This window comes from the organism of the source record quoted next, unplaced genomic scaffold (assembly GCF_019419815.1).
Source record: "Pyrus x bretschneideri cultivar Hongxiangsu unplaced genomic scaffold, Pyrus_bretschneideri_v1 Contig6, whole genome shotgun sequence".
In the NCBI taxonomy this organism is placed as follows: Eukaryota; Viridiplantae; Streptophyta; class Magnoliopsida; order Rosales; family Rosaceae; genus Pyrus; species Pyrus x bretschneideri.
The window spans coordinates 4,776,684-4,790,083 of record NW_025999798.1 but is presented as its reverse complement, the minus strand read 5'-3'; the positions used below and the strand labels follow the sequence as shown (position 1 = coordinate 4,790,083).

At 39.4% G+C, this 13,400-nt stretch overlaps 3 protein-coding genes across 3 annotated transcripts; 2 read left to right on the top strand and 1 right to left on the bottom strand.

The window, feature by feature from the left end:
- The first annotated feature begins 2,051 nt into the window (after positions 1-2,051).
- On the top strand, positions 2,052-5,546 carry LOC103935122. The gene is made up of 2 exons (XM_009344876.3): positions 2,052-2,239; positions 2,759-5,546. The coding sequence occupies exon 2, from the start codon at positions 2,838-2,840 to the stop codon at positions 5,037-5,039; it is 2,202 nt and encodes a 733-aa protein (XP_009343151.1). The 5' UTR covers positions 2,052-2,239; positions 2,759-2,837; the 3' UTR covers positions 5,040-5,546.
- Positions 5,547-6,330: 784 nt separating this feature from the next.
- On the top strand, positions 6,331-7,960 carry LOC103935127. The gene is made up of 4 exons (XM_048571723.1): positions 6,331-6,349; positions 6,599-6,753; positions 6,961-7,117; positions 7,741-7,960. The coding sequence occupies exons 1-4, from the start codon at positions 6,331-6,333 to the stop codon at positions 7,785-7,787; spliced, it is 378 nt and encodes a 125-aa protein (XP_048427680.1). The 3' UTR covers positions 7,788-7,960.
- Positions 7,961-8,439: 479 nt separating this feature from the next.
- LOC103935123 (F-box only protein 6) lies at positions 8,440-12,066 on the bottom strand. Its single transcript, XM_009344880.3, has 2 exons — positions 11,776-12,066; positions 8,440-9,955 (listed from the first exon to the last, which is right to left on the bottom strand). Exons 1-2 carry the CDS (start codon positions 11,952-11,954, stop codon positions 8,710-8,712), a joined length of 1,425 nt encoding a protein of 474 aa, XP_009343155.1. The 5' UTR covers positions 11,955-12,066; the 3' UTR covers positions 8,440-8,709.
- Positions 12,067-13,400: the final 1,334 nt, after the last annotated feature.

Below are 13,400 nucleotides of genomic sequence, written 5' to 3'. Positions count from 1 at the left end.
CAAATGATGCATTAATTAAATATTAAAGAATTAATTAAAATGGATAGGAGAACTGATTAGACTCAATTAATTAATATTTGTTGGATGCTAAGTTTCAATTTTTTTCCAATTAATGTAAAATATGGATGATTCATGCAAGAAACTTAGTTATCCAAATCCTATCATTCTTATGGACATTTTTAATGGGTACGTTTTGTTCATGACTAATTCATTTTTATTCTTCAACTAAAAAATTACATAAATTTTGTTTTTCCAACAAAAATTAAATCAAAGGAGTTATCCAATCTAATTCCATCATTAAGACACACACAACAAAAAACAATTAAAAAAAAATAAAAAAAGGAAAAAACACTATTTTCTTTCTCAATTCTTCATATTTTCATTTATAAAAGAGAAATGCTAACTGGGGTCGCTGACTTGTTGCAACCACGCGTCTATCGTATTACCGCCAAATATGCATATGACCCACATAGCCGCCGTCAGCACTATCCCAACAGAAACAAACGTCCGTTACACTCCAACGCGGACGTCACCTCAAGATTGTTGTGCTATATGGAAATGAAGACGTTTTAGGCAGGTTGCCGGTTGCCCTTATCCAATAGTAGCAACGTCCGTTACACCATCCACAACATGGCCGTTAGGATTGGCCAGGTGGCAGCTATGCCGGCCTAGGTGTTTCATTTAAAGGTTGGCACATTTTAGTTTTAGAACTATTGGAAATTAGAGTAGAGTTGGAGGTATCGAAATGAGATTTCTCCATATTTGAAGCCCCATTTAAATATTATCATGCCACCAACTAAAGTACTCGCTACTCATTCTCACTTGCTTCAAAATGCTTTTTTTTCTACTCAAAAGTAAAAGTTTTTTTATCATGCAAGTGATTAATTAATAGAGCACGTTTGGTGACTCTCATTAGATCAGATTGGATAATTTACTAGATTCAACGTACGTTGATACAGAAAATGAACGTCAAATCAAAATCTTGTCCAAACTGAAGATAGAAGTTAAATTATTCTGAAAAAAAATTTATCCTTTAATATTCATTTTTTTTTGTACTTTGAATTTAGTGAGTTATCTAATATAATCTCTTTTTCATCTCTTTTCGCTTTCCTCTCTCGCCTTTTCTCCTCATTTCTTTCTTCCTCATTCTCTCAAGTTGACCATGTGGAATAATGTCAAAGCTGGCATGGCATTGGCAACCACCAGATCATATTTGACTACCTCTAATTTGGTGGCTGCTGATTTCGTTAATATTAGATTTGGGTCAATATGATGAGAAAGATAGATACAGGAAAGAGAAATAAAAATAGATAGAAAAAGATACATAGAAATAAACTAAGAGGAAGAGGAAATGGAAAAGAAGGGGTGGGAGGTCGGAGGAAGAGGAGTCCCGGATAAGAGGACATGAGTGATGTTCTTGTCGGTGTTGGACATGTTGGTGGTGGGTGGGTTTTTTTTTTTCCTTTTATTTTTAATTTAAAAGGGTAAAAAAAGAAAGTTCGGGTGAAAAAAAAAGGGATGGGTTGTCATAACGATTGTCGTCCATCATATTTGAATACATACTTTGGTAAAAACAAAGTGAAGACTAATTATCACTATACCAAATAGTCATTAGCCTTTTATAAGGTTTAACGAGATAACTGAAAGTTGAAATATTCTCAAAATATGCTATTTCGTAAAACGACTATTCTAAGCATATGTTGTTTACAAACTTTACAGTCTACACTAAATAAAGTTTTTTACCTCAGAAATACTTAGGTCTACTTTCGTATTTATCTTATCGAAAAATTTAGAGTCCTTGAATTTGCATATTAATCGACATCCCAACATTTATTAATATCTTATTGATAAATGAACTCAAATTTAAATCACTCAAACACTGTCACGTCATTTCACAATGTAACATGTTTAGACACCACCACAAACACACACCCCCATCCACCAATGAAAATTCCATAATTGCCAATTCAAGGGTTAGAATTTAACCATGGTTAGGGTGGGAAAAATGTTGGGTTAGGAAAGCCCATGCTCTGTTTTATATTTTTTGGTATTTGGGAGAATGCCATTGCAGGTTGTGAGAAGTTGTGTTTTTGAGAAAAGGGGCCAGCTTTTGGGGATTTTTGAGATTTGGGCTAGAAGGAGGGGCCGAAAAAAAGAAAAAAAAAACTGGTGAAGGAGGTCTGTCCATGGTGTCTCTCTGCGATTCAAATTCCTCAGCCAGCGTAGCTCACATAATAAGGTGATTAAACTCATCTCTGAATCTAGGGTTTCCTAAAATTTAGTGAATTTCATGCCTGAATCATTGATTCTAGGGTTTGATTTCCGACTTATAATTATCAAATTCGAGGTCTTTCGTTAACAATTCGATTTTTTGGAGCTGAATTGGAACTTATTGAGTTAGATCCATGGCTGAGATTTCTGATTTCATTTCTCTGATATGGGTTGTGCTTTTGACTTTCATTGATTTTGCATCTGTGTAGTTATGTGCTGCATGTTTGTTTGAGCTAATTACCAGTTCGCTGGTCAATTTTGAGCCTCAGAGCTAAAACTAGACGCATATATTTTCGAGATATGCGTATGAATTCATATTTTGTTTATGTTGGGGTTGCGTGGTGAGGATGAGGGTCTTGAAAAAGCTCGAAAAAGCGTTGTTATTTTCGATATGTATCACGGATATGTATTTGTTGTGGGATTCTTGTGTTTGCATGCAACTTTCATCACAATTTCTAACTGGATTTTTATCTAATTTGACAATAAGGTTGCTGAATCGCTAGAGTAACTGGGAGCATTGTAAAACAGTAGGCAAACATTAGAGAGGAAGAAGATAGAGTAGGAATATGGAGTGCAACAAAGATGAGGCGGCTAGGGCAAAAGAGATTGCGGAAAGAAAGTTCACAGCAAAGGATCTTATGGGAGCAAAGAAATTTGCCTTGAAGGCTCAAACTTTGTTTCCGGGGCTAGAGGGGATTCCCCAAATGTTGGCGACCCTCGATGTGCATATCGCTGCGGAGAACAAAATAAATGGGGAGGCTGATTGGTATGGGATACTTGGTGCGGATCCGAAAGCAGATGATGAGGCGGTGAAGAAACAGTATAGGAAACTAGCTCTTATGCTTCACCCTGATAAGAACAAGTCTGTAGGAGCTGATGGAGCGTTTAAGCTACTATCAGAAGCATGGAGTTTGTTGTCTGATAAATCTAAGAGAGTAGCCTATGACCAGAAGAGGAGAGTACACCAAAGGGTAGCGACTGCGAGTGGGAGTTCGCAGGCTCCTCCGGGGGCCAATGGTTTCTACAATTTCACAAAAGGTGCAACATCAGGCGCACAGACTCAGAAGGTTTATACACAGACTCAGAAGAGTACCGCACAGACTCAGAAGGGTACCTCACAGAATCAGAAGGGTACCTCACGGGCCGGCCGCTCTTCAGCTCCTGCTTCATCTCAAAAACCAAGACCGAATACCTTTTGGACAGTGTGTCATAAATGCAAGATGCAGTATGAGTATCTCAGGATTTATCTTAATCATAATCTTCTTTGCCCGAATTGCCACGAACCATTTCTAGCAGCAGAAATAGCTCCACCACCTACAAATGGTGCCAAGTCAGCTCCACCAAAGCATGAAACAGCTGATAGAATGGGTGTGGGATCTGCAGGCTTCAGTGGTAATCAATCGTACAACCAAAACAACTTCCAATGGGGTCCATTCTCTAAAGCATCGGGTGCTTCTACGGCTGCCCAAGCTGCAAGCGTAGTTAGCCAGGCATATGAGACAGCAAAGAGAGAGCGTGAGCACGCTCAAGCAGCATTAAAAAGAGAGGAGTTGCGGAGGAAGCATCAAGCCGCCAAGAATGCTGCGAAGAGAAGAAGAGGAATGGAAGATGTCGGTGTCAGCAGCTACGGAAGGGATGTCACAAATCAAATCGGTGTGGGAGCTGGAGGAGCTGGAACAACTCATTTTTCTGGATCAAATGGAAACGCAAGGCCCAGTATCACAAGGGATATCTCCCAGATTGAAATTCAAAGTTTACTAAGGGAGAAGGCTAGAAAAGAAATTCTGAAGAAACTAAACGAATCCACTGTATCCAAGACTGCAGCCAAAGAGACGGGGATTGGGAATGAGAGAGAAAAATATTTGGGAAACATTGATGTGCATAACAATCAAAAGCATTCCGGTGAGCCGGTAGACACAAAGAATGGTTCTTCTGACATGAAAGGTTCTGGCATTTCTGGTGTCCGTTCAAATGCAGACACATTGACAATAAATGTTCCTGATTCTGATTTTCATGACTTTGACAAGGATCGAGCAGAGAAGTGTTTTGAAGATAATCAGGTCTGGGCTGCATATGATAATGATGATGGGATGCCAAGGTTTTATGCATTAGTTCAAAAGGTGATTTCTGTGGATCCTTTCACAGTGCGCATCAGCTGGCTAAATTCGAAAACAAATAGTGAACTGGGTCCTCTTAACTGGGTATCCTCTGGCTTCTCAAAGACGTGTGGGGAGTTCCGGGTAGGGAAATATGAAGTGAGTAATTCACTTAATTCTTTCTCTCACAGAGTTCGGTCAACAAAAGGTCCTCGGGGGACTATTTGCATATATCCCAGGAAGGGGGATGTTTGGGCGCTATACCGGAATTGGTCCCCGGACTGGAATGAACTGACAGCTGACAATGTCATTCACAAGTATGACATGGTTGAAGTTGTTGAAGACTTTAGTGAGGACCAAGGTGTGCTTGTGACGCCCTTGGTGAAAGTGGCTGGCTTCAAGACAGTATTTCACCGGCACTTGGATCCCAGAGAGACCAGGAGGATCCCTAGAGAAGAGCTGTTTCGGTTCTCTCATCAAATCCCTTCAAGCTTGATCACGGGTCAGGAAGCTGCAAATGCTCCAAAGGGTTGTCGGGAGCTGGATCCAGCAGCTACTCCGTTGGAGCTTCTTAAAGTTATAAACGACCTTAAAGAGGAAGATACGATGGAGATTGACAAAAAGTGTCAGCAAGTCGATGTAGCAGATGATGTAGAAATGATACTGGCATAGATATAGCAGCCAATTCCATTCCCGTCACGGAAGAAGCAAAAGGGAGCTGATATATGCAGATAGAATTTGCTGCGACGTATTTTGGGGCCATGCAGCATGAGTTGGAAAACTGAATTTTTGTGGAAAGTTTGTAATGATACTCCTTACGGCTTACCTCGCATCATCTGCAGCAGAGTCTGACAGGTGAAATGCCATGTGCCCAGGGAGTTGAAGCGGCTGAGACGCTGAAGGCCCTTTCACTGCAGCTCAATCCGAGATTTTGCTCGCGGCATTAGAAGGTGAAAGCGTGAAAGCCCGGAAATTGACATACCCTCTTCCAACAGCCATTTTTTGTTTCCTGTGAAGGATGTATCTCTAATTATTGGTTGTCCATGAGCTGATGCTCCATTCCCTTGATGTAGTTGCTATGACCTGCCCAATCGCATCTTCTTGCCGCATGTTTTGTGTAAAACTCTAGTGTTGCTGTTAGTCTTCTGATTACTTATCAAATAGTCGTGCATTCTGATACCCCATTTCATTTCAGTTCACGAGAGACATGGTTTTCTGATTTATTTTCTTTGTTTCTGTAAACTCTTATGAAACCGGGCGAGACGAAATTTCTGCAGATGAAAAATCGTGATTTTAATCTCAAGTAAGTACACTGTCATTTAGTGTTTTAGTGATATTTTTTTACGCTTGTAAATGAGAGATTTTGAATTCGATTTCTATCAAAATCGAATTTGAACCATATTATTGTAATTATTATGGGGCTTAATTCAATATCCTACCTCCTTAATGCGGCTAACATTGTTCGTTTGAAAAAAAAAAAAAAAAACAATCTCAAAGTACATTAATTAGGCTTTTGGGCGGTCATCGTAATTTTTTAATACCTTGAGAATTTAAGGGCTTGATATTTTTGCCAAGTGCTGAAAAACCCGATGCTTGTAGATGCTTTCTTTTTCGATGATTTTTTATTTATTTATTTTCCTAAAAATAGACATGTCGTTTTCATAAAAACCGTCACGTGCATGGTGTTTTGCATATACCGCGTACGTAATGGATCAATTTTCGATTTCTAGATACGGGATCCGCCAACAGGATCCTTTCCTGATCTTTTTGACGAGAATCTAAAGATTTATGAATTGTGTCCGTTTATTATATATTGTGCGTTTTTATCAAGTGCTGTTTGTATTTAATTTTAAATAAAAATATTTAAAATGATTTCTAACCTTACGATATACGATAAACGGACACGATTCATGAATTTCAGGATCCTCACAAAGAATATCTAGTGAAGGAGAGATTTTTTAATATGATCGGTACACGGTATGGTATACCACGTGTCATTATACAAATGGTGGGATATATGTGTTAAAAAGTTAATAACTTAAAAATAAAATTTTCCACAACTCTTATTAAAACACGTGTTGTACCACTTGTATTCCGGTTATAATTAAAAATTTCATTCGGTGAAATCCTGCTTCCGGGATACACGCACTTACCCCTAATCACCACCCGACGCGTGTCCCGAATTGCGTGGTTTGGCCAATCGCAGCGAAGGCGGTGACTCCGTCACGCAGCGGTCGGGGACCCTATCATCCGTTTGCCAAATATAAAACCGTCAGAAAACGCTACTGTTTTCGCGGAAGAGAAACTAAGGGCGAGAGTCAGAACTCGCCTCAGAGAGAGAATTCGACCAGGAAGGGGAGGAGTAATCACCTGCGACGCACTTCAGGTACCGGATCTACACCCGCAACCATGGTAACATTCTCGCTGATCCCCTCTGTAATGTTAGATGAAATCATTTGGGTTTTCCAAAGTTTTGTTCTTTGATGCAGATCTGTAAAATTGAATCGAATTGTTTTTGTAGCTGCATGTGAAATTGGGATTATGCTGATGATGTGTGTGTATGTATTTAAATTTGAATTGGGGATCTTTGCAGACGACTTCAAGGCGTTTGGCTGACAGGAAGGTGGAGAGGTTCGAGAAGAACATAACGAAGAGAGGGGCGGTGCCTGAGACGACCGCCAAGAAGAGCAAGGATTATCCAGTGGGCCCTATTCTCCTTGGCTTCTTCGTCTTTGTTGTCATCGGATCATGTATGTGTAACCTCACTCAATTTAGCAGATCACAAACCTGATATGATTATGTCATAAGCTAGAGTTTGCCTAATTGATTTCATTTGAATAATCCGTATAATTGGTAATTGTATCTGGGTTTCAGCTCCCATTTGGGATTCTTGATTTGGTTGGTGTGCATTGTATTGTGTCTGCTTGCCATGGAATTTGTGAAACTTTGAAGGGGATTAAGAAATTGATAGAAAGATTGAAACTTTAAGCACCCATTTTGCATTGCTCATTTGGATTGAAGCCGAAAAGGGTTTCGAATTTGTTTCGATGTCTTGATTTGAGTAAGATGAAAACCGAAACGTAAAGCACTTAATTGGCAATGCTCGTTTGGGTTGAGGCCGAAAAGGGTTTTCGAATTTGTTTCGTTTCCTTGATTTGAATAAGATCAAAACCGAAACGTACAGCACTTATTTGGCAATGGTCATGTGGGTTGAAACCCAAAGGGATGTTTGAACTTGTGACATTGCCTTGATCGAAAATATAAGGGGGGGTTTTGCTAGTTTCAGTTCTTTTTTTCTGTTGCAAATTTGATGTGCATGAATTGATTTTTTGGTGGCGTTGCGATTGTGACCTTTTGATTTTGTGTGGACCAGCTCTCTTTCAGATAATCAGGACTGCTACAAGCGGAGGCATGGCCTAATCAAATCGACGCTGCTGCTGCTGATGCTTTCTAATTTATGAGAGATGGCATGAACCTGTCATGCCATTTACCGTTTGTTAGCGATTAGGAAACTGATGATATACAGATGTGATGTAGTAAGAACTAAAACAGCGGAAGTTTGAATAAAGGACCCCTTCCTCTGCTTCGCTTAATTCTACCTTCTGTTTTTTCGCCCTATACCTTTCATTGTCAATGGCTAGATTAACTTGTATCTCTCGTCAGTGTCACCGAGATATAATCGTGTCTCCGACAATCGTTTCTCTTGTGGTTGAGTTTGCATGACAACTTCAGGGTTGTGAAAACCACTATTTCCCTTGCCCTTGGCAATCCACCACTATCAAGGTTAAGGATGTACAAATTTGAGAATTATTTGTAGTGAAAACGATTCGTTCTTGTAGACGAGATTGTATTTGTGAAATTTGGGCGAAATTTGGGCTCGTTTGATAACCATTAGACGAGGTTGTATCTGTGAAATTTGGGCCCGTTTGATAACCATTAGACAAGATTGTATTGTATTCGCCCAGTTCTACGTTGTCCGAGACAAATCAAGCCTACCAATTTGAAGAATTCGTGTGCTCTTTTGATTTTCCAAATTCCAGTTCCACCAATGAAAATACACCTGCAAACAATATAATGGTAGACAGACGGTTTATTTCAGTACAACCAGAACCAGTTACAAACACAGATGAGATTACATTCATCGAGTGACTGAAACATAGGCATTCTAATCTGTCTTCCGGAAACAAAGCAATGTGTCAAGTTTGTACACAAAAGAGTAGACTCCGGCCGTCATACAACTTACAACACATGGAATTGTCCACCTGATTAAAACAAATAACGAAAATTGTCTAGAAACAAGTTGGCCGGGAAAGCTTGCAACCGACCGTGACGAAACCGATGGCTAAGGAACAGCAGTCGGGGTTGGATAAAATGCGGTGCCACATGCAATCCATTGCCGCTTCCTCCCGTGGGGCACCACGCAAACAGGGACCTTGAGCCATTCCCTGCTCGACACATTATATGTAACTAATCTGTTCATTTGTCTCGACCTCAAGGACAGCATGAGCAAGCCTTTGTTACCCAGGCAAGTCATCCTCACGTGCTTCCCGTAAAAGTCCAAGCACCATATATTTGGCATTCTGTCAACCTCCTTCCAAAGAAGTGTCATTTTCTGAAGCTCCCAAATGCACACGCATGTGGCAGCATTCTTTGATAACAATCCCACGAGCATGATCCGGCCTTCACATTCAGCAAGTGTATGGTCAGTCAGATGCAGCGGGGTGGGAATTATAAACTGCTTCCAAAACCCAGTGGCCATATCATATGACACAATCCCTTCAGGGTCTGAACGCATGAAGTAGAGTGTGCCATCTATTGAAACAGCCTGCGACCGGAAATTCAGCGATAGTGGCAGCTTAACACCTGATGGCATGATTCCTGGACGGGTCCAAGAATTCGTCACTGAATCATAAACTTCATACTTGCCATCACAAACCACCCACAGGATCTTGTAGCCGCCACTGGTTGAACTCCTATTCAAAGTCATCCCCACAGCAATGCGAGACCAGACCTTAACTGACCTGGCTGGCAACTCTTTAAAAGATTGATTCAGCGGGTTGCAAACATAGAAGTTCCTATTACCGATATCAAGAAAACATACCAGTCCCCCTGCTGAAGCCACCGGTAAAACAATTAACTTTGTTGGCAAAGAAGAAAGAGTGGGATGGTGCCACTTCTTCAAGGAAGGGTCATACATGGCTCCAGAATTCACATTTTCATGAGTGATGGTGTAAAACCATGGAGTAGTTTGTGGGACCTCCGCACAATGTTGAGAGAAACTTTCAGTATCCAGCAAGGAATTCCATTTCCTGCATACAGTACGAAATCGGAAATATGTAGCAATGGGAAGCCTAGCAATGACAGCTTCATAAAGGTCTTCCGGGAAATCTTTCCAAATATGCTGTTCCATAGGCCCAGTGGTATTGGTAGTTTCAGAGGATTTACCCCGGGTTCGCTCCTTACGAGATCTCTTGGTAGGAGGAGGCTTGCATGGTTCCATCATCTTAAAACTTCCAGATTTTCCAGCTGCCATCATAAAACTGTAGTAATCATCTGCAGAACCTTCATCAACGTTAATTGGGCACCACCTGTGTAAATAGAAGTAATGATTTAAGTTAATTATATGCTCCCTAATTGAGGAACTTTACTGCAGCTAGAAATTAAATAGGGAAGAAAAATGAAATGTACACATGTAAAGGTCAACAAAGTACATTAACACAAAGACATGAGAAACAATAACAAGTTCTGAACTATTGAGTACAAAGATGTAAAACAAAACCCAATCTGGAGTTCTTATCGAAAAATTGAAGTAGGCAAATCTATGAGGCTGCTTCTACGAGGCCTTATCTACGATTTTATTAGGTTTTTCTTCTTCTAAGAACATATTCAAGCCAACTCCGTGCAGTACAGGCTACAAGCTTTACTGAAACTCTATTAGATCCCTTAGAAAGGAACTTCACTTAGCCTTAAATATTAGTTTAAGTAATCTGCAATAACTTTTAAAAAGAAGCAAGCTAATACTAGAGCATGGAATTGACCACAAATGAAAGATATTGAATATTAAGGACTTAAAGAGAAAGGAAGAGTCATGGATGTAGTAGTACGCAAGACCTATGACACTCAATCAAACACCAAGCATAAGTTCAATTTCAACAGACATGAGGTGAACAAACTCAGAGAACAAGTGAGCAAATTAAGAAAACATTTCGTCCTTTAAATTACTTTAAGAAACATGCTTCTCCCAGTGTGCCGGATTCTGTTGTACAATAAGCTAAGTTTTATACACTTTGAGATTGTATTTTTCATGAAAATTAAGCAATAATCGCTAAATAATGCCAACTTTAGGCAACAAATTGTTGAAGGCTAGAATCCAAGTTAGCCAGTTTACCAGTCAAGAAGTGAAGACAACCAAGCAGAACATGTAATGCTAACCAACAACCTACGCCGAACAGAAAGAGATATAGAACATGTAGGAAGTTTGTTAAACACTAAATATGAAGACGTCTACGATTCAATGGAATATACGTAAGCATACAGCACAAGGAACCAAAAGGTGAAGTTCATGTGAGATATTTCACCAGAAACTAATTGTTTTTATTCAGTACCCTAATGTAATGAACGTCACCCACCAATTTACCCAGCTTGGTCCAAGAAGACTGTTCAGTTGGCAGTCTATGTTTCTGAAAACCCCTCTTCCAACTTTTCCTTCATCTAATCAGATTCTTAAAGTTCAGGGACCTAACTGTTTTCTTGCTACTGCCCTTTTCTGGTTCGCTATGGTAGACGTAATCAAATGGTTTTAAGACAGAAATGGGCAACCAAGAATAGGTTCAGAGTTGGCCATGAGCCTCCCCAAGAACACCGTGAACCCGGAAACCCAACCCCGGCTGGACAGTCAGGAAGACAAACCAGAAAGGGGAGAAAGAAACAAAAATATCAAATATTTGCACCATTGCTACTGTCTATCACTAAATAGTTTGGTAGAGCCCATCAATTTTGTGACAAAGAAATAAGCTAAACATAAAAGGAAAAGAGATGAAGCTCATAGAGTAAAAGGCAGAAATTAAATAACAAATTCCTCAAATATTTAAGACCCAACTCCACAATGGCAAAACCATTTCTGCAAAGCAATCAGACCCAATTTCTCAATCGTAAATGGCAACACAGCAAACAAAGCAAAACAACCAAATTCAGCAAGAAAATCAAGGAAAGCCATGTAATTTACACTTCAGAGGAAGAAAAAGAAACCAAATAAAGCAAACAAGCAAGCAACTCGAAAAAAAATCAGAATACCACCAATAAATCATGAAAAGAAAGAAAGAGAAGAAATTGAAGAGGTGGGTCGGAAAGAAATGGAATTTGAGAAGGCGGGAGAGATCCAGAAGAGCGAGAGAGAGAAGAAAGAAACCTGAGGAGGTGGTCGTGGTGGTGGTCCTGCTGTGGTTGCTGGGAGTGGCGATGGCGGAGCAGAGGAGGAAGCTGTAGCTGAAGTTGAAGATGGTGTTGGTAATGAGGAGGAGGCGGGTGAGAGCCGACGAGCTCCTGAAGCTGACCGATGAGCTGCCTCAGCATGGCCAGCCCTTCCATGCCCCTCACAGGCTCTCCCTCTCTCTTCTCTCTCTCTCTCTCTCTCCTCTCGCGATTGACGACCCAAACTCCCAAACAAAACACACAAAAACCAGACCTTTTATTCTTCTTCTTATTTTTATTTATTTTTATTGAGAATTAATTAAATAAATAACAGGAGAGCAACAGAAAAACCAGAGCCGCCCCTTTCTCTTCTTCCTCCATTCCCCAACCCCCCATAAACCCAACCCAACTTCCACTCTCTCTCTCTCCCTCTCTCTCTCCCCGACCCACTCTTCCTTACCACGTCAGCGCGCCCATACCATTTACCTTGTACTGTCATTACTCCATATAAATCCTCTCATGATTTATGTGTTCTCCATTTCCAACTCTATCCTTCCCCAATGTTTTTTTTTTGAAGTTAAATTTTTTGACCCTAAAAATAATTACTATTTCACTTGTTATAAGGATTAACCAATGTCCTCCTTGAACTTTGATTTTAGCCGATTATCCCCTCGAACTTTTATGAATAACAAATTCCCCCTATAGTTAAATTTTTTAAAAATTTATCCAATTTTCCATCTATCTTGATCCCGGAAACAATACATGAAAACTGTATAAGGGAAAAAAGGTTGAAAAATTGAATGAAAGTTTCTAAAATCTAACGCCAAGGGGGGAATTGGCTATTTGTAAAAGTTCATGGGATAATCGGCAAAAATTAAAATTCAAGGGGGAAATTGGCTAATTAAAAAAGTTTAAAGGAGTAATCGGCTAAAATTAAAATTCAAAGAAAAAATTGACAGATGCATACAAGGTTCAGAGAGCATATCAACAAATACCTCTTTAATTAATATGTCATGGACTTTTGATAGAGTATTGTAAAACTATATACACATTACATTATATAACACAACTGAATTGGTATGTAGGCAGTCAAACTAGAAAAACTTCTTTGCTACAACTGTTCGTGGATTTTGTCGGATGCTCAAAATAAAAGTTTATTGTTTACAAATTGTTTGGTAATCATTTCGTTTTCTTTTTAACTTTTAACCGAAATTAAAATTATATTTGGTATTGTTCTAAATTTTGAGGATGATCTTCATAAATTTTTCTATGATTCTTCATCTTCAGAATTAATGTCAATTACCAAAACCTTCTATAACTATTTTTAACTTTTATTTAGAAACAGAAATAGTGACCAAACAAGTTTTATTTTATTATTAATTTTGTTTTGTTACATATTATTTAAACTTTGAAAATAAAGTGGTTTTTTTGTTGATGGGTATAAGAGTAAATTCATAAGTTTAACATAGGGTTTTGCAATCAAGTGTGTGAACGCAAAAGATTTTAACTTGATGATGGTCAAGGAAACCACGGAAGAGAGCGAACTTTTGAAGTACCAAAAAATAATAGCTTGGCTTTTAGAGATAATCAACGGCTGTGGTTAGATCTGGGAAGGCTCTTTCC